This window comes from Megalobrama amblycephala, linkage group LG9, assembly GCF_018812025.1.
Source record: "Megalobrama amblycephala isolate DHTTF-2021 linkage group LG9, ASM1881202v1, whole genome shotgun sequence".
NCBI lineage: Eukaryota > Metazoa > Chordata > Actinopteri > Cypriniformes > Xenocyprididae > Megalobrama > Megalobrama amblycephala.
Genome location: NC_063052.1, coordinates 26,514,954 through 26,539,223, shown reverse-complemented (window position 1 = coordinate 26,539,223; position 24,270 = coordinate 26,514,954). Strand labels below are relative to the sequence as shown.

The 24,270-nt window shown below is 37.6% G+C and overlaps 1 protein-coding gene across 1 annotated transcript in view; it reads left to right on the top strand.

Annotated features, from left to right (window-relative positions):
* The window catches only part of opn7b (opsin 7, group member b), a 61,109-nt gene that overhangs the window by 18,202 nt on the left and 18,637 nt on the right, over positions 1 to 24,270 (top strand). Inside the window, exon 4 of the mRNA XM_048202423.1 lies at positions 22,059 to 22,393. Coding sequence (XP_048058380.1) covers positions 22,059 to 22,393 — 335 coding nt within the window. The remainder of the gene's footprint in view (positions 1 to 22,058; positions 22,394 to 24,270) is intronic.

Genomic DNA, 24,270 nt, shown 5'->3' with positions numbered 1-24,270 from the left:
GTAGTTACTAGCCAGTGGTGTATAAAGTACTCTGAAAACCATACTTTAGTAAAAGTATAGATATCTTACCAGAAAATGACTTTGGTAGAAGTTAAAGTCACTGTTTAGAATGTTACTTGATTAAAAGTTTTAAAGTATGTGATTTTTTTTTTTTTTTTTTTACTTAAGTACGAAAAGTATTTTTTATATATATTAAGTTATTCTTAAGTATTGAAAGTAAAAGTACAAGTACAATGTAAAATACAAAAGGAGCAAAAAAAAAAAAATTAAAAATTGTTCTATACACAGTTTGAGCAGCAAGAATGTGTTCAGTTTTAACCCTCTTACTTTTGTTTCTTTGAATTAAAAAAATGGCTAAATGTTTATTGTAATTTTTAAATATAAAAAAATACTAATATATTAATTATACATTGATCATTCATGTTAATTCATAGTGCATTATAACTAATGTAAGAGACAACTTTAAAATGTTAAAATGTAAATGTTGAAATTAAAAATGAACAATACTTGTATTAACCTTTAATGTTACAAATAGACTCTTATTGAAAGTTATCATTTCATATAAATCCAAACAGTCATGCTTAAAAATTACATCTTTACACACAAAGGCAAGCATATCTATTATATTTATACTTTCACACATTATTTACCTCTATTTTAGAAAACTTGATGATTATCTAATAAATATGTGTTAAGTGCCAATAAAAAAAGAACTGAAATCGAATAATTTCTGATTTGTTATGTTTCTGTCGCTGCATGATGAAATACAGTTTAAATATGCAACTTTGCTGGATAATGAATGCAAACAGCGAACAAATGGATATAAACTGATGCAAATGAATGGTAACAATGTGACATTAAACAGTGGTGTTTTTGTCCTGTTTTAACCGTGAGGTACTGCTAATTTTAGCATCCTCGCAGCCTCGATGGCAAACATACTACTGTTCCCACTATGCAGCATTTAGTCAAAAACAATTACTTTAAATGATATGAAAACATGTACTGTAGTGTAAACTGTAAACATAGTTTTGTTTTCTGTTTTAAATCCGTTTTTGAAATGTCCCATCTGTGCAACCAGCCTCAGTCACGTGTCAAAACAAACTCTACAAGATCAGTGATAATTTTATTTCGCCTCTAAGGCAGCTTTGTACTGTAAATGACAGCTCTTCTCAGCCGCTCCAGCAACGACGCAACCCGGAAAATGAAATCAACCGCGGTTGTGCGAGCACTTGTTTGCAGTCTGTGTTCTTCCTATTTATTTTGTAGTAAGTAACGAAAATGTTTGGGAAAAAGATAGAGTAAAAGTTTACATTTTATTTAGGAAATGTAGTGGAGTAAAAGTTAAAAATGATATAAAAAAAAAAAAAAAACTGATTTTCCCCCCAAAAAATACTGTACAACAAAGTTTATTACTTTGTTACATTACACCACTGGTTACTAGAGTGTTAATAATGAGTTACTCATTTTTTCCTGTGTAGTTATTCATAATGATGGACAGAATTTTAAATATCAGGATTAATTAAATTAAATTAATTCAGACATAGGGGAACTGGAGCCCAGTCCCATGCTTTCTTAATCACTTTCAAAGATTATATGAATGTGACAACTTATAAATGTCTTTTCATGTTTAGTGAGGTGGAAACTAAACTTTCACAGCATCCAAAAATCAAATTACATCTGGCTGAAATAGTTTGAAATCACTTGTAGCTACCCTACCTGATAGAGAGAGAAAAATCCAGTCTTTCAATCGATCTGCCTGTGTCCGTTTGAGTCTTTTCAAATAGCGTGCTATAGTCAGCTCGTTGGCTGGCAGAAGCGCACCGCAGTGTTTATCGTTGTTGAGTTCTAGGACATGAGCTGTTGGCAAAACTTGCATCATATGTATTTTGGATCATCTTTTACCATTTCAAAGTGCATCCAATTGTACACTTTATCCCAGACATTGTTAAAGATTTAATCCCTGCCGCAAAGATCCCTACCTCCTCTGTCGGTCACGGATCATGGAAGTGAAACTTAAATCGGTCACAGGGGTGGTTGGATTTATTCACGCATATTAAAAATATTTATTAAAAGCTTCTTTCTTTTCACATTTTTATTTATAGTATTAACATAATAGGCTGTATATTAATCTATTGGGAAAGAACTGGTATGTCTGTGTAAAATCAGATATTGAGTGCACCCATATCTCGTTTCATAAAACCTCTGCGAAGATTCGACTGTGAGATTGGTAGTCGAATCAGACTCCTCCTATCGAAGATTCGAATCATCGACTATTCATAGTCACCCCTAGAAAACACACAGCAATGGTAGGACATGAAGGAATTTTCAGAGGATGTTGTAACTTCTTTTGTAACTACAAGGCTGAGGCAGCATTAGAATCCATTTGCGGGTGTTTATTAGCAGCAGGTTTAAGAGACAGAAACGTTAAGCCAGGCAATAGATCAAAACCACAGTAGCAGTCCAATCTGGTTACATATACAAACGCAATCCAAAAGGCAGAGGTGAGTAAACAGGCAAAAGGTCCAAACACAGTCATCAGTCTAAATCAGGCTACCAAAGCAAAGAGATAATCCAACAAGTGTAAACCAGAAAATCAGGCAGAATCATACACAAGACAATCAGGCAGAAAACAATGGAAACGCTTGGTAAGGCAGATGAACTGGCAATAATTCGCAATGAGCAAACACACATGCCCTGTCAAAATACCCCCACTTGCTGTCTTTGCACTTGACCAGTTACATGACATATTTCCTGTATTTGGCTCTGCTGGTGTGGCATTACACCTTTCTTGTCATTTTAGTCTTTTACTTGTTTTGAGATCTTTCAATTATTTAGACTGCATCAATATTTTGGCCAAATTTTGTTTGAGAGGAGTTAAGAGGAGTTTTTCTGTCAGCCTCCTTTGGAATTTTTGCTGTGATTAATACTTTAACTGCACATTAAAGGAAAAAAATGGTACATTATACATTTTATGCATCTGAGTTATGTACAATAGTTAAAAGATAAACTGTTTTAATTTGATTTAATAAATGAGAAATTTAGAATAACACTTATTTTTTTTATATAATACTTTGGGAGGATGAGCCTTATTTGCCTCCAGTGATGGACTGCCACTGTCACACCACAGGAATTTGATTGGTTAGAGTGGACAGGAGACAGTCATGATGCTGCAGATGAACATTTTTAGTTGAACACAGCTGGACAAAAGATCTTTCAGTATTTTGTGTAGAGAGAGGCTAGTAATTGTGTTGAAAATGTCAAAGCCAGCCTAGTTACTTTCAAGAATGAAAACAATGTAGCCAGTGCTTCAGACAAAGAAACAAGACATCTCAAGAGAAGGACAGCAACAAAAGGAGATGAAAAAATGAAAGAATGACAGAAAGAAACTGCTTATAACTTTAAAGAACATAGTTGAGACAGGCTTTATAAACTAAGAGGATTTATGGAGACCTATATAACCTTTAGACCTATAACAAAAAAGGGTTGTTACATAACATGACATGGTGGATATGGGGGCTTGCGGTCACACTTTGTACTTCAGTGAATATATATTCTTTTACGGTGGGTTTGTTTTTGAAAGTCAATTTCCCTATAGACACAAACCTTAAAGCAGGGTTCTCACACTTAAAGCTAGGCCTATATAAATTGTACTTATTCATGGCTCCGAGTATGCATTGCAGTATGAATAAATTATGCAGCTGAATTCTTTTACCATTTAAATTAGATTTTTGATGTTGTTGTTGTTGTTGTTGTTGGGTTGTTTTTTTTTTTTTTTTTTGATTGTCACCATTGTTGAGGTTTGTATGATGCGTGTTGATGTCTAAGTGTGTCTCAACTTTTACACAAGAGGTTTAGTGTTTTTGTAAGATCTCACACAGATCTCTTTGGTGTTACAAGTGATCTTTCTATTACAACAACTGAATTTATTACTTTTTAAAGGTGCCATAGAATCAAAAATTGAATTTACCTTGGCATAGTTGAATAACATGAGTTCAGTACATGGAAATGACATACAGTGAGTCTCAAACACCATTGTTTCCTCCTTATGTAAATCTCATTTGTTTAAAAGACCTCCGAAGAACATGCAAATCTCAACATAACACCGACTGTGACGTAACAGTCGGGATCATTAATATGTACGCCCCCAATATTTGCATATACCAGCCCATGTTCAAGGCATTAGACAAGGGCAGGCAGTATTAACGTCTGGAGCTGCACAGCTGAATCATCAGACTTGGTAAGCAACAAGGACAATATCAAAAAATGGCAGATGGAGCAGTAATAACTGACATGATCCATGATATCATGATATTTTTAGTGATATTTGTAAATTGTCTTTCTAAATGTTTTGTTAGCATGTTGCTAATATACTGTTAAATGTGGTTAAAGATACCATCGTTTCTTACTGTATTCACGGAGACAAGAGCCGTCGCTATTTTCATTTTTAAATACTTGCAGTCTATATAATTCACAAACACAACTTCATTCTTTATAAATCTCTTCAACAGTGTGTAATGTTAGCTTTAGCCACAGAGCATAGCCTCAAACTCATTCAGAATCAAATGTAAACATCCAAATAAATAATGTACTTACATGATCTGATGCATGCATGCAACATGCATGACGAACATTTTGTAAAGATCCATTTTGAGGGTTATATTAGCTGTGTGAACGTTGTTAAGCAATGTATTATAGAGTCGCGAGCTCGGGGGCGGGGAGCGTGAGGTTTTAAAGGGGAAGCAGCCTGAATCGGCGCATATTTAATGATGCCCCAAAATAGGCAGTTACAAAAATTAATAAAAAAATCTATGGGGTATTTTAAGCTGAAACTTCACAGACACATTCAGGGGACACCTTAGACTTATATTACATCTTGTGAAAAAGCATTCTAGGGCACCTTTAACTTATTAATGCTTCAACTTCAAAAAATATTTAAACCAGTCATGAACCTACGGAGGAAGCAGTCATTTTATAGTCATTAAAACAGACATGACAATCAGCTTTTTCATCTTTCGCTTTCTTGAGCAATACTCAAATGTGTGCTGAGAACACTTGCAATTGCTGAAAGAAAAATAAGTTAACAAAAGTCAAGGGTCAAGAGCCCAACTAAAGAAAACACTGATCACCATCACAATGAGTTTAAACGAAACTTATTTTCAACCAAACATGAACATTTTAAACCTCTGTTTATCTCAACAAGAACTTTTGTTCATGTTTGAAAGAAATAAAATCAAATTGCTTAGTAATAAGGGAAGCTCATAATGCTGGTTGTGGAGAATGTTGCTGAGATCTTGAGAGATTTACCCCCGGTTTCACAGACAAGGCTTAAACTAGTCCTAGACTAGACAATGTTTGAGCTGTTTTAACTGAAAGAAACTTGCACTGACATACCTTGAAATATATCAGTGCCATTGTTTTGTCTCAAGATGTACACCAGTAATGTTTTTTTCTAGTGTACGTTTATAAAAGTTACTTAAATATCCTAACTGAATGAAGGCCTAATCCTGGTTTAGGCTAAGCCCTGTCTGTGAAACCGGGCCTTAATGTCTTCTTTTATCTTCAGTTGATTTAATCTAAAGCTGTGGCTGGAAGTCAGTTGTAGTTTCTGTTCTTGTTTCTCTTTCCTTTAGTGATTCTGCTTGGTAACAGCAGGTATTCAAATGTTTCAGGAACATCATACTGAACCTTTTAAATGACCTTCTATTAACATTAAGGAAAGTGGACATTTTAATGTTACTGAAAAAAGTTACAAATCAACGTTTCTATAATGTTTAGTTGTTAGTAAAAATTAAGTTGAAAGAATGTTTCAGGAACATCATACAAAAATCATTCCACTAACATCAAGAAAACTGGACATTTTAGCATTTCCTAACCAAAACTGAATGTTTGGAAAACATTCTCAGAAGAAAAATTTGTTGGCTGGGTAAGAACTATTGTTGGAACAGAACAGCATTAAGATAATTAAGACATTAAGATCTATACAATTTCTCTTTTTGTCTTCAATAGAGAATAGACTGAGAACGACATGAGGATAATAACAGGTCAAAAAGATTTTTATTATTTATTTATTTATTTATTTTTAATGAATTTGTCCTGCAGAGACAAATTGTTATATACATATGCAGTCTGATTCTTTGTGTTATCTGTCATACGGTGAAACCAAGCATATGAGAGGAGAAACAGGGCAAGGAGTGTGATGAGCAGCGGCTCAATTTCTGCAATGCAGCAGCCTTAAAATTGTCACCCACCCATGGCTTGCTATTAAATGTAAACCAACCCAACAAATGATTGATGAAGGGCTTTTTTTTCACCCCCGATTTCATTCAGCAAGATGTCAAGGAGAACCAAGCTGCTGTGATAAGAGAGCTGTCTTACACTATTTAACTAACTGGCATCATGGCCAGCCCATCCTATAGGAGCAATGTTGTGATTATTTTGGCAGTAAGTCTGTTTTTGCTGCAGTGCTCACCATCGATTAAAGTGACAGTGCATTGTCTATGGTCAAAATAATTTGACATGAGAAAAAAGCAATTTCACCATAAAAGCATGATGTTTCTCTGTGTTTTGCATAGTTACAATATGACTTTCAGAACTGTGTAAAAAGAAAAAAGCAAACAATAACACACTGTTGCCAGGAGTTGCCTTGTCCCAGCCTTAGACTTCACGCCCATGGACCGTTGGCTGAACATCTGATGCATATGGCACACTTAACTGGAAACACTTCAGGATTTTCGAAGTCGTCATCTGGTTGGTTGAATTCTACTGGATGTCCGGGAGACGTGTGTATCGCATTCTTTAATGGTCCGCCTGGAAACAAATGCCATGACTGCAGACACCCTCGTGGAAGAAGAATGTCATCGTGCTTACAACTGTGACAACGAGTGCTTACTAGGATCAACTAAACGCTGGATTTTCAAAAGTATTGAATTTCGTGTCTCCATTGTTGCTGTAAACTTGCACAACATTCTTGAAAGAATAATTTACTATGCACACCAGTCTGTTATTGTAGGGACATCGACTTTACATTTTCACGCCCCTAAACATAATGCGAAACAAAACAAACTGTGATTGGTTGCGTGACATGTCAGTCAAACGTCCACTTGGGAGGTCTTTGGAAAGCTGCGATAGAATCCAGACCGAGACTAGGAGTTGCCCAAAAACACAAAAGCATTTTAAATAAATTTAAAGTATAAGTATAGCTTAAGTTGAAGCATCTAAACTTCACTACAAAGCATATTATATGGTGTGTGTGTGGGAGAAGTGGGCATTATTGCTTCACCACAGAGTATGCTGATAATTCTAAACAAAAGCATGGTACCATTAAGACTATGTAGTCAGCTTGTGCGCTTGCTGAAAACACAATGTGTGTGTGCTGCTTCCACTCAGCTTCCACTTTTTCTTACTCATGCTGTGTGAAACAGGCACAGGAAATCTCTGCCAAATGAATAAATGAGCTACATGTCAAAACGAAACAAACGGAAAAAGCATATATTTTCAATTTTTTGCTCTAAAAAGGCCTACATTTTGTACTATTTCTATATTTTGTTTTTAAAATATACAGTAATGCCCAAAAATATCAGGAACACTTCTACCTTAATGCCAATTTAAAATACATCAAACATATAAGCAAATTTTCTTGATGTATCATTGAACACACACTAAGCACTACATAGCTAACACCTCCAACAATTCTATTTATTTATTTATTTATTTATTTTTTAATGTTCAACAAGATCCATTCAGATGACACTATATGGAACCTCCAAACTCTGGAAGAGTAGAGCCAATTCAGTCTCATGAATTGGAAAAGAAGTGAAGACCTCTAAAAACTGAGAATGCAAAAGATGATTATATAACATTCTAGAATCCATGGCGAGTCAAATGAGTGCTGTGCACAGACACAACCTCTTACTAGAGCAAGACGCTTCTGGCTCTGTAATCTGATTGGATGAGCCATGAGTGAAATTGTACAGTAGCAAATATATACACACCAGTGTTCTCATATTAATTTAATTCTATATGTTATATTAAGTTGCTTCACTGTCAGAAAGAAAAATGTACAATAATTATAACATTTTTAAGGGGTACAAATGCAAAGTTCTGTCATGAAACTCTAGATGGTGCAGGCTAATAGATCCTTAAAGGGTTAGTTCACCCAAAAATAAAAATAAATTACTTACCCTCTTGTCGTTCCACACCAGTAAGACCTTCGTTCATCTTTGGAACACAAATTAAGATATTTTTGATGGCTCAGTGAGGCCTCCTTTGACAGCAAGTTAATTTACACTTTCAATGCCCAGAAAAGTAGTAAAGACATGGCTTAAAATATCCATGTGACTACAGTGGTTCAACCTTAATTTTATGAAGCGAAGAAAATACTTTTTGAGTCGAACACATCTTGCCATCAAACACATCTTGCCGCTGAAAGCTGGCCTCCAGTCTGCTCGTTGCCAAGGGCATCCCCCTGCGGCTTTTACACCTGCTCTGGCGTGGCCAGAAACAACATCTTAAGTGCAACATCGAGCCCCCGTCAGGAAGGTGATGTAGCCCCTTCCTCAGGCCACTGCTTAACCCTCCAAACGTCCATCAAAGCACCCCCCTGAAATTGGCAACCCGGAGATAGAGGGAGCTGCTTTGAACCACTGGTGATCGCACCAGTCCTTCCCCCAGAGGAGGGCCAGGTGGAGAATCTTTTGTTTCCTTTAAAAGAGTTTTTTTTGTGTTCCGCAAATTATCAACAAAAGGGCAGTTTCCTCAGACTCTTGGTCATACTGGCCGTGGTCTGGCAGTGAGCGACCACCCCCTTTCACCAAGAGGTCACGTTCTGCGGGTCTTGCGGGTTCCTTGGAGCCATGTAAGGGTCACACCATACTAGAGCCCTGCACAGGCCACAAATCTAGGCCCTAGCCCGGCCTTGGCTCGAGACGCTCAGGCCCTGCCTGGCCCGTGTCCGACAGCTTGTCAGAATTTTCAGCCCGAACCCGACTGGATCACCTTTTTTTTTTTTTTTTTTAAGCCTCCCCATAATGCAGCCTTTGTTGCAGCCATTAAAGGTATAGTTCACCCAAAAATGAAAATGTCCTAAGACATGAAACAATCAGTTTGTGCGAGAAACCGAACAGTATTTATATCATTTTTTACCTCTAAAACACCACTATGTCCAACTGCGTTCAGCATTCGCTTAGTGAGGTCTGATCGCACTCTGACAACGGCAGTGATGTCTCGCGCATATACTTCAACGAGTGCTAGACATCACTGCTGTTGTCAGAGCGCGATCCAAGATGTCCATGTCCTTCTTTCTTCAGTCGAAAAGAAATTAAGGTTTCTGAAAACATTCCAGGATTATTCTTCTTATAGTGGACTTCAAAACAGTTGAGGTCAAATTTACAGTTTCAGTCCAGCTTCAAAGGGCTTTAAACGATGCAGACGAGGAATAAGGGTCTTATCTAGCGAAACAATCGGTCATTTTTGAAAAAAATTTTTTTTAAATGTATATGCTTTATATAAACAAATGATCGAATCACAAGGGGTTCCTCCAAAATCGCACTTTCGCATTCTTCAAAAAGCTTACGCTGTATGTTCTACGCCTTCTCTATTGTACTTATGGAAAAAATGGAACTGGCGCCATGTTCGTTCTGCAAGTAGTTATGCATCAAAAATCATAGCCCGGCCCGGTCTGCCTCTGAGTTATGATGTGAAAATCGTCCCGAAGCCTGGTCCATGGGCCGTAAATAAGTGTTGGCCCATCGGGCTCATGAAGAAATACAGGGCTATACACCACACTCATACCTCAATGGTTTTGACCGCTGCTTCAGGGCAAGCATGTGTTGGCTTAGACGGACAAACTGTTCACTTAACACCATTGCGGAGACGCTCTATTCATTCCTGTGAAATCACAAAACAAAATGCACATAACGTGTCCCTCCCTGCTTTTGATATACAGTCACTGATGAACATCTTTGGTTTTAAAGAGAAAAAAAAAAAAAGCTATATGAGGCCGTATTAGAACCCAGATTCTCTGGCACGCTTAACAAAAATTCAACCACTAGCCCATTAGGATTAATGAATACTTTGTGCAGATCTATATATTTATTCACTAATGTAAATACTCTCGAGACTAACAATATATTTTGTTATTGTAGATGTAAGGATGAAACTATCCCATTAAACATGAATTCTATGTCATTAAATTGTGAATATTTTTAGGCAATTGTACATTTGTGATATTCAGTCTTCACAACCAGCAGGGTTGTTCCCCCCACCACCACCACACACACACACACACACACACACACACACATTCCTGTCCCAACCACTTTTTTAAACAAAGTTAAGGCACTTAAACTTAAAATTAAACTTAAACTTAACTTACAGTTTTAATACAAAAGATTCCTCATCTCCAGATAACTAATGAAAACATTCTGCAGAGAGAAACAACATAACATGGTTATACACTATAATGTCCTAAAATGTGATTGTCTGGGTGGTGTAAAATGGCTGTGATCATTCTGTTACATGTCACATTATCATACATGAAATCTATTTTCCAGTTTGACAAAGTTAGCAACCTTTATTCTTCTGAAAGTGTTGTTTCTTGATGATAGACATTTGTGCCACACAAGACCTTTATTCCTTATAGGAACAGTTCACTCAAAATGAAAATTCTTTATTTTCTCATGCTCCTATTGTTTCCAAACTGAATGGCTTTCTAATTTGTTTTCATGTTTATTTAGATATGCTGTATGAAGTTGTCACTTCAGGTTTGACATCATTGATCTCCATGCAGGTATTTTTTTTTTTTTTTTTTTTTTTTTAAATAATGAGGGTGAGTAAATCATGACAGAATTTTCATTGTCATTGGGTGAACTATTTTAATTGTTTATTCATTTAAACTGCTGAGTTTTGTACAGAGGAAATGACCATCATATGACTAATCTTGGCCTTAAAAGGTAATTCTTGTGACATTTCCTTTAGAACATCAAGGCCTTTGACTATTTCACAATATTTAAACTCATCAGCATTTACAATATACCACAACATCATAAAGCTCATCCATAAAATGTGTCAATTTATATAATAATAGTTTCGTGAACATTTTACACGTTTGTGCTTGTGTTTAATGAACGAGAGTTGTCACTTTGATGGTTACTTTGAAGAATTAAATGCAGCGAATTTTGGCTTGCACTTTTGTAACCGAAGCTGAATGCCCTCTGGCTCCATCTACTATAGTAGCCATGCCCAAACTTAGGCTGGAAAGAGTTTACACTTTGGCGAGATAAACCCATAAATGGCATACTAAAAGTAGTCAATAAATAATAAGCTGGGTTAAGAGAATATATTTTAACATAAAAATTCTTACATACCTTTAAAATGAAGGTACGCTGCCAAATCCTTCCTAGAATTCATTCTTTTGTGTTGAACCATATGACTGTAAAGCAGTTTCCTTAAAGTGCAGACTTCTGCACTGTGTTAAATGTATTGTAGGAGTATAACGGTACACGTATTCATACCGAACCGTTTCGGTACAGGACTTTTGGTTTAGTGCACATATGTACCGAATGCAATCCTTGTTTTACTTACAGAACATACGTCAAATCTGAGTTCCCACACGAACATATTAAGTGGCGGACCGCAAGTTTGTTTACTCTCCGTCTCACACTTCCAGTGCATATTCAGTGCATATGCATACTATTCAGTGCACTACACACACACCGCACGCTTAGCCTAGCCTCTAGCTAGTGAATGTCATCATGGCAATCCAAATGAGAAGTCAGAGCTTGCAGACCCTCCCTTATCATTAAGGTCTCCTGTTTCTGAACATTTCGGGTTTCCCAGTGAATTATGACAATGGACAGAGACAGGTGGATAAGACGAAAGCAGTGTGGAGACATTGTTTAGCAGTGATCGTGTATGTTTCTGGCAACACGTCAAACTTGATAACTCATTTTGAAACGGCACCACATGAATGTGGATCGGAGTCCTGTACGCGGGTGGGTACCCGATGGGTGACCTTTTTTCTCCTCTCAAAAAGTCTGACCTGATGCATGTGACATCATGTGCGACTTATTTTGCAGAAAATAAGGAATGCTAAATGATAAAATTGTGCTTTATTATTAGAAACTGCATTTACAAATGGGGATATATGCCAATAAAACAATAATATTGTGTTCATTACTCTTTGGGCACAGCCATTGATACAGGCATCGAAAGGTATTTTACACTATATTTGCTTGCTTTTTTACACTACATTTGCTTCCGGTACCACAGAAGTCTGATAAAGGCACTGATTTAGACTAGGCAAAAAATTCTCTATTATAGATCAGATAGCCTAAAGGTAAACGTACACGTCATGTACAAAATATGTTGCTTTAACAACATAATATCTCGTTATTATGAGAAAATATGTCATTTTAACGAGAAAAAGATGTCATTTTAAAGATGCACTATGTAAAATTTTCTGTCTGCTAGAGGTCGCTAGAGGCCAATTAAAAACAAAGGCGTAGCTTGATGACGGCAAGTTTGAGCGCAGAATCTTAGGACATATGGTCTTCACCTCAACGGACGGTGGAATAGAATTGGGATAGGACTCGGGAAGAAATCATGTTCATGAATGCATTATTAACGTAACAGCTCTGTTTATCATATTAGATACATTTGAGAGTGTTGAAAATGATGTTATAACGTTACTCTGTGCGTTCGCTCGGTGGCTGCTGTGAGACACTTGTTGCACACTGCAGTAAGCTAGATTGATTTTAGAATATCATATTAAATGCTGAATGGCTTGTGTTGATAAATGATATGCAATTAATTTTAAAACGTATTGTATGATGGAGAAAATTCTGTATTACTGTTACTAAAAATAAAGCTGCATCTGATTATGCTATGTTAGCTACTTCACAAAATAGGTTTTTTTCTCTGAGGCATGGTAAAGCATGGTACTCGCAAAGAAATCAAGAAAATTAGATTTAAACAATTAGACTAAATGTGTTGAGCTAAATAACAACAATTAGATTTCTGTCTATAAATGTAACCAAACACTTGTTCACTTGTCTATTAAAACATGTAATGTATTAAAGCGTCTTTGGTGTTTCCATGGTTTCTACAAAATAAAACCGAGGGTAACGCGTGTATGACGCAATGGAGAGGCGACTCCTCACACACAGCCTTGATTAAAATTGCAATTTTCTCAAGATTTACAAATAGTTGGAAACATTTGGGATATTGTAAGTACTCAAGTGAACAAAATATATAACACTGGCCTAGTGTTTTTTGGATATTTTACTGCAAAATTCTTACATATTGCACCTTTAACGACATATTTCGTTTTTATGAGAAAAGATGTCGTTTTAATGACATAACATCTCAATTTTACGAGAAAAGATGTTGTTTAATTAACATAATTGAGTGGAAAAAATATTATGTATGTGGCAGCAATGCGCCACTGAAGCGGCCAGGTAAACCCTGCTGAATTTAAGAAGAGACAACCATGTTTAAATGCTGAGTGAATCTGCTAAAATATTTACTAGCTTTAAGCTTACAGTTAAATAGGCCTACTAAAACATTCTTTGTTCTATTATTTTACTTGAGTTGTTTAATGCAATGTCTAATTAAAAGCAGCGACATATAGAATGCCTAATGTTTTATTGCTTGTGTTAGGCTAGATGAGATGATGAAATTATTTTTGTCTACCTCATGTAGGAGATTTAATGCGGGTGTGGGACGCGGTTTTGATGTCAGTCGGGTCGGGTACGGACTAAAATTAGCGTTTGTGTCGGGTATGCTGTTAATAACTGCTGGTGCAGGTGAGGTGCAGGTTTATCAAACAGGACCTGTGCAGGACTCTGATGTGGATATCATTGCTAAAAGGAAAAAGGGAGTGTAGCGCAAATGCTGATTCCTTCGTCATTTAAACAGCCTCCCAATGGTAATTCAGATCAGGCCAAAGCAATAACAAATGCCACTGACGTTTTTATAGCAGCAGATCTTTGACCATATTCAGTTGTTGAAAACACAGGTTTTAAACACATTGAAGGTGACTGAGCCTCGGTATGAAATTCCTTCTTGTTCACAATTTAGTCAGAAAGTCATACCAGCCCTTTATGAAAAAGTAAAAGCTACTGTTGTCCACGACTTGGCCAAGGCATCTGCTGTCACACTCACGACTGATGTGTGGACATCAAGAGCTATCGAGAGCTACTTAACAGTGACTGCTCATCACATCACCCCTGACTGGAACATGGTATGCCATGTTCTGCAAACTTGACCTATTTGTGAACAACATCCAAGCACAAATCTGGCAGAGGGACTTAATCAGGCAGTGTTGGAATGGAAGTTAGAGAGACCAGCAACTACAGTTCCTGTCACAACAGACAATGCTAGAAATATTGTTAATTCAGTCCGTGAAGCTGGACTGGGCCCCCAAATTGGATGCTTTGTGCACACAATTAATTTAGCATCACAGAAAGCAACAGGACTCAGCCAGGTATCCAGAGTGCTAGGCAGAGTGTCTTTTTTTTTTCACCGTACCCCAACAGCAGCACACATATTGGAGAGCAAACAGGAGATGCTTAACTTACCAAAACACACCCTTATTCATGATGTTACCACCTGCTGGAAGTCCAGTTATGATATGCTTGAGAGGTACATTGAACAACTGTGTACTCAGCACTGACAGAAAGTGCCCTCAAGAAGAACAAAGACATAACCACATTGTCTGACTAGGATGTGAGAATGGCAGAGGAGGTAATTGAGGTCCTTAAACCACTAAAAATCCTCACAACACTGATGAGCACTGAATCCTCACCTTCAGTATCAATGATCCTGCCCCTCAAAACCAGTGCTCAACTCTATGGAACCCAAAGAGGAAGACAGTGACTTCTTCCACAAATGCAGAGCTTTTGACCCAACGTTCAAGGCCCTTCCTCATGTGGATGATGCCTGTTTTGACAGAATCTACAACAGCCTCATCGCAGAGATTGTAACCATGGAAGAAGAACAGGTATTAATTTTCTTGTACATAAAATGTCTTCATTGCTTAATTTGAAACACTTGCTGCTACAGTGTCAGTAGTAAACAGATATTAAAGTTTTGTCATTTTATTTTGCAGAGTGAGGAGGCCACAGGGCAACAGCAGTCAGTTCATCTCCTGAGAGAGGACACCCAGAGGCATCTGAATCATCTCCTCCTGTCAAGAAGTCAGCCATGGCTCAACTGTTTGGTGAGATCTTCAAGACTCAGGTGGGAAAAAAGCCTAATTTGCAGCTGGTGAAGGAAGAGGTTGCCTCATACAAGGCAGTGGACTGCATTTCCCTGGATTCCAACCTACTTGTATGGGGATGACCAATGAGTCCACATATCCTCGTATTGCCAAGTTAGCAAAGCGCTAGTGTGCTGTACCTGCTACCTCTGTCCCTAGTGAGAGGGTATTTTTTACAGCAGGAGACATTGTTACTGCCAGCAGATCTTCCCTTTCTGTGGACAGTGTAGACAAGTTAATTTTTCTGACAAAAAACATGAAAGTTGAATGAAACTGATAGGGCTATGAGCTGGAATTGTAATGTTGTTCTTTATACAATGTGTGGAAAAGTTAGGTTAAAAAAAAAAGAAAGAAATCTGAGTAGGACTACAAGCTGAGATTTTTACTGTTCTGTAGTTATTTATACATCAATAGTTATTTATACATTTTATTTTTTACTACATTTTATATTTTATTTAATTTATTTGAAAATTATTTTATTTATTGGAGAACTTCTGTTTTATTCTATTTTATTTTATATATTTTATTTTTGTTATTTAAACCAAGCAGGCATTTTATTTAAAACTGTTTAAAAAATGTAAACTGTTGATGTTTACAAATGTTAATAATAATAAATGATGTTAATAATAAACAACAAGCAATTTTATGTTTTGCATTTCTTCCCCCTAACTGCACCCCTAATGTATTGTGTTGTTTTGTCTATCTGGTTTGCACTTTAAATAGTTTGTGAAGTCAAATGGAATGATGTCTACAGCAGGACTCCTTAGTTGGTTTCTTTTGAGGCCCAGATTATAAAAATGAATTATATATACAATTATTCAAAATGAACCGTTTCATTTTAAACAGACAGTTTACCCACAATTTAAAATTATTTCATCAACAACTCACCTTCATGTTGTTCCAAACCCAAAAGACTTTTGTTCAGCTAAGAAACCTAAAAGATTTTTGTCCCTCCGCTGAAAGACCATTTTGCCAAAACATTTAATTATTCAAAAAGTTCATGAAGACATTGTTAAAGAAATCCATAATAATTGGTTGATTTAGTCTTTTGAAAAGACGCAGTCACACTATGTAATGAACAGATTCAGTTAGGCTTTTATTCACATATAAACATTGATCAATGCACATACGTACATAGAGCACATCAAATATGATAAACCATCCTCAACAATATTTGCTTGATTCACAAGAACAAACCTCATCCGACTGAAGTCTGACATCACGTGTCACTATTTCTGGGTCCAATGCTCTATCAGATCCCAAAAGCAAACAACAGACAGTGCTAATAAACCCTCACAGTGTATTGTAGTACTACCAAAAAGTCATGATCTAACCTTTATCACCTCACCATATCTCAGTTGGCCAGACAGTGATTCTTCTTTTCTGAATCGCTAAAATATTGCTGGCCAGACAGACATAGTGACATAGTGAATTTTTAAAAAGCTTAGCTGCTGTCCTATAAAAGAATAGTGCTTACAAATGGCTGTTGAGATAGTATTCTCAATGTAGATCTGGCCCCGGAAACAGTATTTGGCATGTCATGACTCAACAAGCAGATTGTTCTTGTGGAAGATCAAACATGCTTCCGTAACATGCAAGAAAAAACCTCATTGGTTCTTGTTTGATTCTTTGTTTACAATATTTGACTTGCTTTATGTGTGTGCGAAAGCAGTTCACTTATACACCGATCAGGCAATAACATTATAACCACCTTCCTAAACCTGCTTGGTCCCGCTTTTGCTGCCAAAACAGCCCTGACCCATTGAGGCATAAACTCCACTAGACCCCTGAAGGTGTGCTGTGGTATGTGGCACAAAGATGTTAGCAGTAAATCCTTTAAGTCCTGTAAGTTGCAAGGTGGGCCTCCATGGATTGGACTTGTTTTTTCAGCACATCCCACACATGCTTGATTAGATTGAGATCTGGGGAATTTGGGGGCTAAGTCAACACCTCAAACTCGTTGTGCTTCTCAAACCATTCCTGAACCATGTTTGCTTTGTAGCAGGGCACATTATCCTGCTGAAAGAGGCCACGGCCACCAGAATACTGTTTCCATGAAAGGGTGTACATGGTCTGCAACAATGCTTAGGTAGGTTGTACGTGTCAAAGTTACATCCACATGGATGGCAGTTTTCCCAGCAGAACATTGCCCAAAGCATTACACTGCCTTCGTTCCCATAGTGCATTCTGGTGCCATGTGTTCCCCAGGTAAGCAAAGCACATGCACCCGGCCATCCTTTATCAGACCAGGCCACCTTCTTCCATTGCCACCAGGCCACCAGTTCTGATGCTCACTTGCCCACTGTTGGCACTTTTGGTGGTGGGTGGACAGGGGTCTGTGCACTGTGTATTCTGACACCTTTCTATCAGAACCAGCATTAACTTCTTGAGCAATTTTTTAGCTACAGAAGCTTGTCTGTTGGATCAGACCACACGGGCCAACCCTCACTCCCCACGCATCAATGAGCCATGACCGCCCGTGACCCTGTCGCTAGTTCACCACTGTTCCTTCCTTGGATCACTTTTGTTAGATACTAGGGGTGTAACGGTACACAAAACTCACGGTTCGGTACGTACCTCGGTTTTGAAGTCACGGTTCGGTACAGTTTTCGGTACAACAGGTGGAGAGAAAACTAAACATAAAATTGCTTTTTTTTATTATTAAACAGAGGTTTACTGAACAAATTGTGTTTTTGTCTTTAAATATATTAAATTAAATTAAAACTAAAAGTTTCTTAAGGATAAAAAAAAATGATCTCTGCTAATGCTATAAACCATGCAACGTCAACTGGCGGCCCGCGGGCCAAATCCGGCCCGCCAGAGATTTCCATCCGGCCCCCAGAATAATACTGAATTCAGGAATAGCCTTGTAAGAGGAAAAAGTTTAGGGCTGGTCCGAATACCATTTTTTGAGCTTCGAAGCTTCGGTAGTAATGAACATCGACTCTTCGGAGAGAGGGGCTGAACATATTTTTCTCTCTAATAAAGGCAGGAATCTGTGTCTGTATGTCCGTTTGCATTTTTATTATTTCGAGAACCGTTCATCCAATCGACTTCACAAGGCAGTGCAGTGTCGCATTTGGTGCAATATAGATGGACACGCGAGACGCGACACATTCAGAATTAATAAACTTTTAGTAAACTACAGTCAGAACAGCGCGAGCGGGAAGCGGCGCACCTCATGCGGGCAGGGCTTATGCTCCGAGAACGGACACTGCACTAGTGATATAAAACGCACACACACAGGTCTGTTAAATTAAGCAATACTTTTAAGGTAGTCTAATATTTTTCTGACTAACAAATTGGCACAGTAAGGGTAGATTTAAATAAAGAAAAACGAAATTTAAATAAAGAAAAAACGAAATTTATATAAACAAAAACGAAATTTAAATAAAGAAAAAACGAAATTTAAATAAAGAAAAACGAAATTAAGTTAAATTAAAAACGAGATTAATTTAGATTGATAATAACGGGTAAAAATGCTAATACATTTTGTTTCTATTATTCTATTTTCCACAATGTCAAAGCAACAAAACACAAGCTCAGATATGCACTTCGGTCCATACAAACTCCGCTGTTCTGCGCTCTAGCCAGAGAACACTCCCGTTGCTGGAACAGGCGTTGGTTCTATTTCTAGCATGCACGCGTTTTCCGCGTGGCTGGAGCGCGCCTGAGACGCGTGTCTCAGTGTGCAAACTCCAACCTGTTAAATATGGGAGCCGAAATAAAAACGGACACGCCACGCAGCTGAGACGCTCACGCAGCCAGTGTGTCGCCGGCCTTATTCAAGGGGGAATGAGAATCGTTTCCCAGGTGTGCAAAAAAAAAAAAAAAAAAAAAAACAATATTCGAATGTCAAATTTTCAAATCGAAAACAAACCCACCGAACGAATATTTGAATATTCGGGTCCGTTCCATATTTATTTATTTTTAAATCTAACGAAAAAAAAAAAACCCTTCTGAAAAGTAGCTTGTGCCATAGCCTGCCTTCAGTCAAGAATGACGATAAACGCGTTGCTCTCATTGAACATCTTTTATTGTTTCACGTGCTCATTTTTTCACAAATGTCAAAATTTTCCTTGCCTGGGATTAGCGCACAATTGCGTGACAGTGATGGACAGCTTGACAGCCTCACAAATATGAAGCCTAAAATATCGCTATCGCCCCCTGGTGGCTTGCTGCAGTAGAGGTAATATGTAAAAAATTAAATAAATTTGGAATTAGAATTAGTATATCAAATAATAACATATTAGGATACAATTCGAATTTTATTTTATATTACGAGTATCTGGCCCTTACAGTGTCTGCAGAGAAAAATTCTGGCCCTTGGACAAATATAGTTGATGACCCCTGCTATAAACTATGTAGGGAGCCCTAACTTGAAAGAAGCCCAAACTATTAGCCTAAATTCAATTGCTTTTTATTTTTAGATAAAATAATCAACACTCAAATAACAAATTGTATGCAAACCTGTAAGCTGCACCTAAGGCAGTTTTTGCATTAACTTCTAAATGTTTTTACTCCAATTCGTTGTTGAAATATAATCATTTCTACACAGTGGCTGTTATTTTAACATCAGATTTATTTAAACATACATTAAATAGCCTAATCAGGATATCACTAAAAGGTTAAGTAAAATAATGAATATATTGGCTAATACAGTGCATATATTAAGCGAAAGAGTTCATTTCTCTAGCGAACTAACAAGCTGTGAACACTGAATGGCTTTTCTGAGGTAAATGCATCATGACATATTGTTGAATACGGAAGCTTTCATTGATGTCTTTCCACCGTTGAAACACTGAATGAGCGATTACATGAGATATGACCGTTTCAGTAAGTTGTACTGAATCTTGCAACATACCTTCAGATGTTCTTTCATGTTTATTCTGTAACTAGTATTAAGGAGGAAGAGATGAACACATTCACTTGCGCTCCGCGCTCGCGCTGCCGGTTGAACTGAGGCGCCTGTACAGTGATCTGTCACCCCACATCAAAGCACGTCAAAATGGCATTTTCTGTTTAAACTTCATGATTTCGTGGACAGAATTTGAAGGATGACACTTTGTTTCTTATCGAAAGTAACAAAACGCAGAGCTTATTGCGGTTATTGGTGGTGAATATTGGTTGCAATGTAATGCTTCGGTACACACGTGCACCGTACCGAAAGCCCTGTACCGAAACGGTTCGGTACAAATACGTGTACCGTTACACCCCTATTAGATACTGACCACTGCAGACCAGGAACACCCCACAAGAGCTGCAGTTTTGGAGATGCTCTGACCCAGTCGTCTAGCCATCACAATTTGGCTCTTGTCAAACTCATTCAAATCCTTACACTTGCCCATTTTTCCTACTTCTAAGACATCAACTTTGAAGATAAAATGTTCACTTGCTGCCTAATATATCCCACCCACTAATAGGTGTCATGATGAAGAGATAATCTGTGTTATTCGCTTCACCTGTCAGAGGTCATAATGTTATGCCTGATTGATGTATAAAGTCTATTCAGGAGACATTAAAAGTCAAAGTTTTGGTGTAATGGACCTTCAAATGGAGGGACAGATATCTCTCGGGTTTCATACAATTATTTATTTGTATTTCAAAGATAAATTAAAGTCTTATGGGTTTGGAACTATACGAGGGTGAGTAAATGATCACAGAATTTTAATTTTTGGGAAATTCCTTTACATGTTGATTTTCAGTATCATTTTTAACATTTCAGGGCAGTTGTTCTGTTTAACTGTTATTTTACAGAAATAATCAATTTGATTGAATAAGACGTGATCAGATGTATGCGACTGTGCAGGCTCGTGTTGGTAAACTAGGAAAGCTTGAACTATGGTCAGATTAACACATGAACTCCACTGCGAACTGCTAATTGTAGACTGCTTATTTTTATCCATTGTGAAATACTTCTTTTTTAATTTCCTACAAGTTTTCCTGTATTTTTACAGTGGTACTTTAAAGCCAAAGGCTAAAGTGATTATAACCTTTCTTACTCACTCATTTCTGCGAGTGAGTTTAGCTGTATACTTAAACCCTTTCCTTTACTGGAGCGATAATATTTTCCTACAGGCTAACTCTGAACCTTGGATTCAGTTGCCCTCTTTTACGGTATGTTACTGAGGCTCTGACTCATTTTTTCACATATTATGATTCTGTTGTGTTGAAGCTGCAGTGCCATATTGAACATTTAAATAAGTCCTATTTTGATTTAAAGTTTCAGCAATTAGAAATTAAAATTTCACATACTACATATACTACATTTATTGTAGGATGTGATTTAGTAAAATAAGAGAATTGGTTAATAGAGTTCAACACATTTTGCGATATACTATGAAACACGTGACTTGAATTCCAGATTTACAAAGATTTACAGTCTTGTAGGTCAGATTTGAGTGCTCAGTGGGGAGGATGCAGCAAACCTCTGGCATATTTATTTGAGCCTGAAGCATCACTCTGCTACTGATTTGATCCAGGCAACTTATTTGTCTATTTAAAATGCTGAAATGATAGGTGGATAACACTGATATAGAAGCACCTAACCATGATTGTAAGCCTAAACTTGACATAAACTATAAACTTGTCCCTAAAATCTGATTGGTTGATTGGAATGTTGTTCTAGGATCAACAAAGAGGTTGATCCAGAAACACGCTGTACTTGGTGACATGATGTTCACGGTCACCTCTTTGTAGAAATTTGCATGTGCAGTATAAATACTACACACTGCAGATATTGTTTAAGTTGCATGGCAATATGCTGTTTTGATAATTGCCATTTTTGTGTGTGTTTTATCAGGTAATAAATTCTCCTCGTCCCATGCGCGTTTCCTGGTGGCTGGAGTGTGGTGTTATGCTGCAGTGTTTGCAGTAGGTCCGCTTTCAGGCTGGGGTCAGTACGGGTCAGAGCCTTACGGCACTGCCTGCTGTATTGATTGGCACGCTCCCAGCTACAGCACACCTGCCATGATCTACATCATCTGCCTTTTCTTCTTCTGTTACATTGTACCCTGCACCATCATCATCCTCTCCTATACTCTCATCCTTGTGACGGTCCGGGGGGCCCAGCATGCAGTGCAGCAGCATGTCTCTCCTCAAAACAAAATATCCAGTGTGCAAACACTTATTGTCAAGGTAAGAGTTAATCGGCAGTGTTGATTGGCAAGTCCTGCAGACTGGGGTGTCTAACGATTTAATTTCTCTAAATCCAAAAAAAACCTTGCTTGTTTAGCGCTTTTCACAATACATATCGTTTCAAAGCAATTTTACAGAAAATGCATGTCAATAATACAATTTGGAGTGATCTGTTGTCAGAGGTGCAAGTTATGTAATTTCAGAAATGTACATATACAAATCATGCAGTTAGTTTTACATTTACATTCATTTATTTGGCAGACTCTTTTATCCAATGCAACTTACAAGTGAGGAATACAATAAGCAAGTCATCATGAAGAGCCAAATAGACACAAGAAGTGCTCACAATACAAGTTTCAGACATTGCTCAGAGTATCATAAGCTACAATAGAGAGGTATTAAAGGAAGTGAAAGGATAGGTAATGAAAGGATAGGTTTTTTTGATTGTTTGTTTGTTTGTTTTTTAAGATGAGTTTAAGTGCTCATGAAAGAAATGAGTTCTTAGCTGTCTTTTGAATATTGCCAGGGATTCTGCATTCCGGATGAAGGCAGGAAGATCGTTCCACCAGCATGGAGCAGTGAACGAGAATGTTCTGGAGAGTGATTTTGTACCTCTCTGTGATGGTACCATGAGCCTTCGCTCCTTTAGTGAGGGGGGTGCTGAGACTGTGGTAGATCTGTAAGCAAGCGTCAACGCCTTGAACTTTATGTGTGTAGCAAGTGGTAGCCAGTGCAGAGAGATGAAGAGAGGTTTGTTCTTTTGGGCTCATTAAAGACAAGATGTGCTGCAGCATTCTGAATCATTTGTAGAGGCTTGATTGTGCATTATGGCAGTCCAGCCAGAAGAGCATTGCAGTAATCAAGCCTAGAAATGACCAGGGCCTGGACGAGAAGTTGTGTTGCATGTTCTGTTAGAAAGGGCCTGATTTTCCTGATGTTGTACAGTGCAAATCTGCATGACCGAGCTGTCTTTGCAATGTGGTCTTTGAAGGTCAGTTGGTCATCAAATATTACTCCAAGATTAGTTAACAATCTATTAAAGGTGGTACAGAGGATGTTTTCGTCGACTGAGTTTTTGAAATGAGCGTTTGAAATGATACACATTTTATGACTAGCTAAAACATTCTGACTGTGCTCAACATACAGCGATAGTTTCCTGCTCCTGAAGCAAATTTGAACACCGACTGTAATCGCAGACTGAAAGCAACTGGCTCTGACTGGACGCGTTTGAGCGCGATCAGTCATAAGTATCAATTTACATTCATAATCGGCCTTACAATCGTTAAGCCACGCACACACTTAGTGGATTCATTATGTCGGACTCACCTCATAATCTGCAGTTGTTACTCCTGTCTCCTGACAAAAACATTGCATGCGGCGCATGTAGTGTGGAAAGTTACTAGAGCGCACAGCCGCACAAGGAACGTCATGGCAGTGATTGACAAGCCAGAGGGCTAATCCGCGCACGTCTCTCACAATGGCAGTGATTGACAAGCCAGAGGGCCAATCGTTTACGCGATGATCGCATAAACGATTGGCTGATGTTTTTAAGGCCCTACCTCGTGCACAGATGATGTATATTAATATTATTACTTTCAGTGCACCTAATAAATAGTCTTTTATCACTTAGTAAAGACAGTTTCAAGTAATATTGCAAAAATGTATAAAACAAAACATCCTCTTTACCACCTTTAATTCAAACAATGTATTAATTTAAGGCAGAAACAATGAGTTTATTGAAGTAATGAATGCATGTTAACAATGATTAGGATATATTGGAAGAATTGCATTGGTGCATGTTGATCCAGAGTTGTGTCATATCTGGTATATAATTTTGGCTGCAGAACAGCTCTTAAAGAAAATGGTGTCATTGTCCA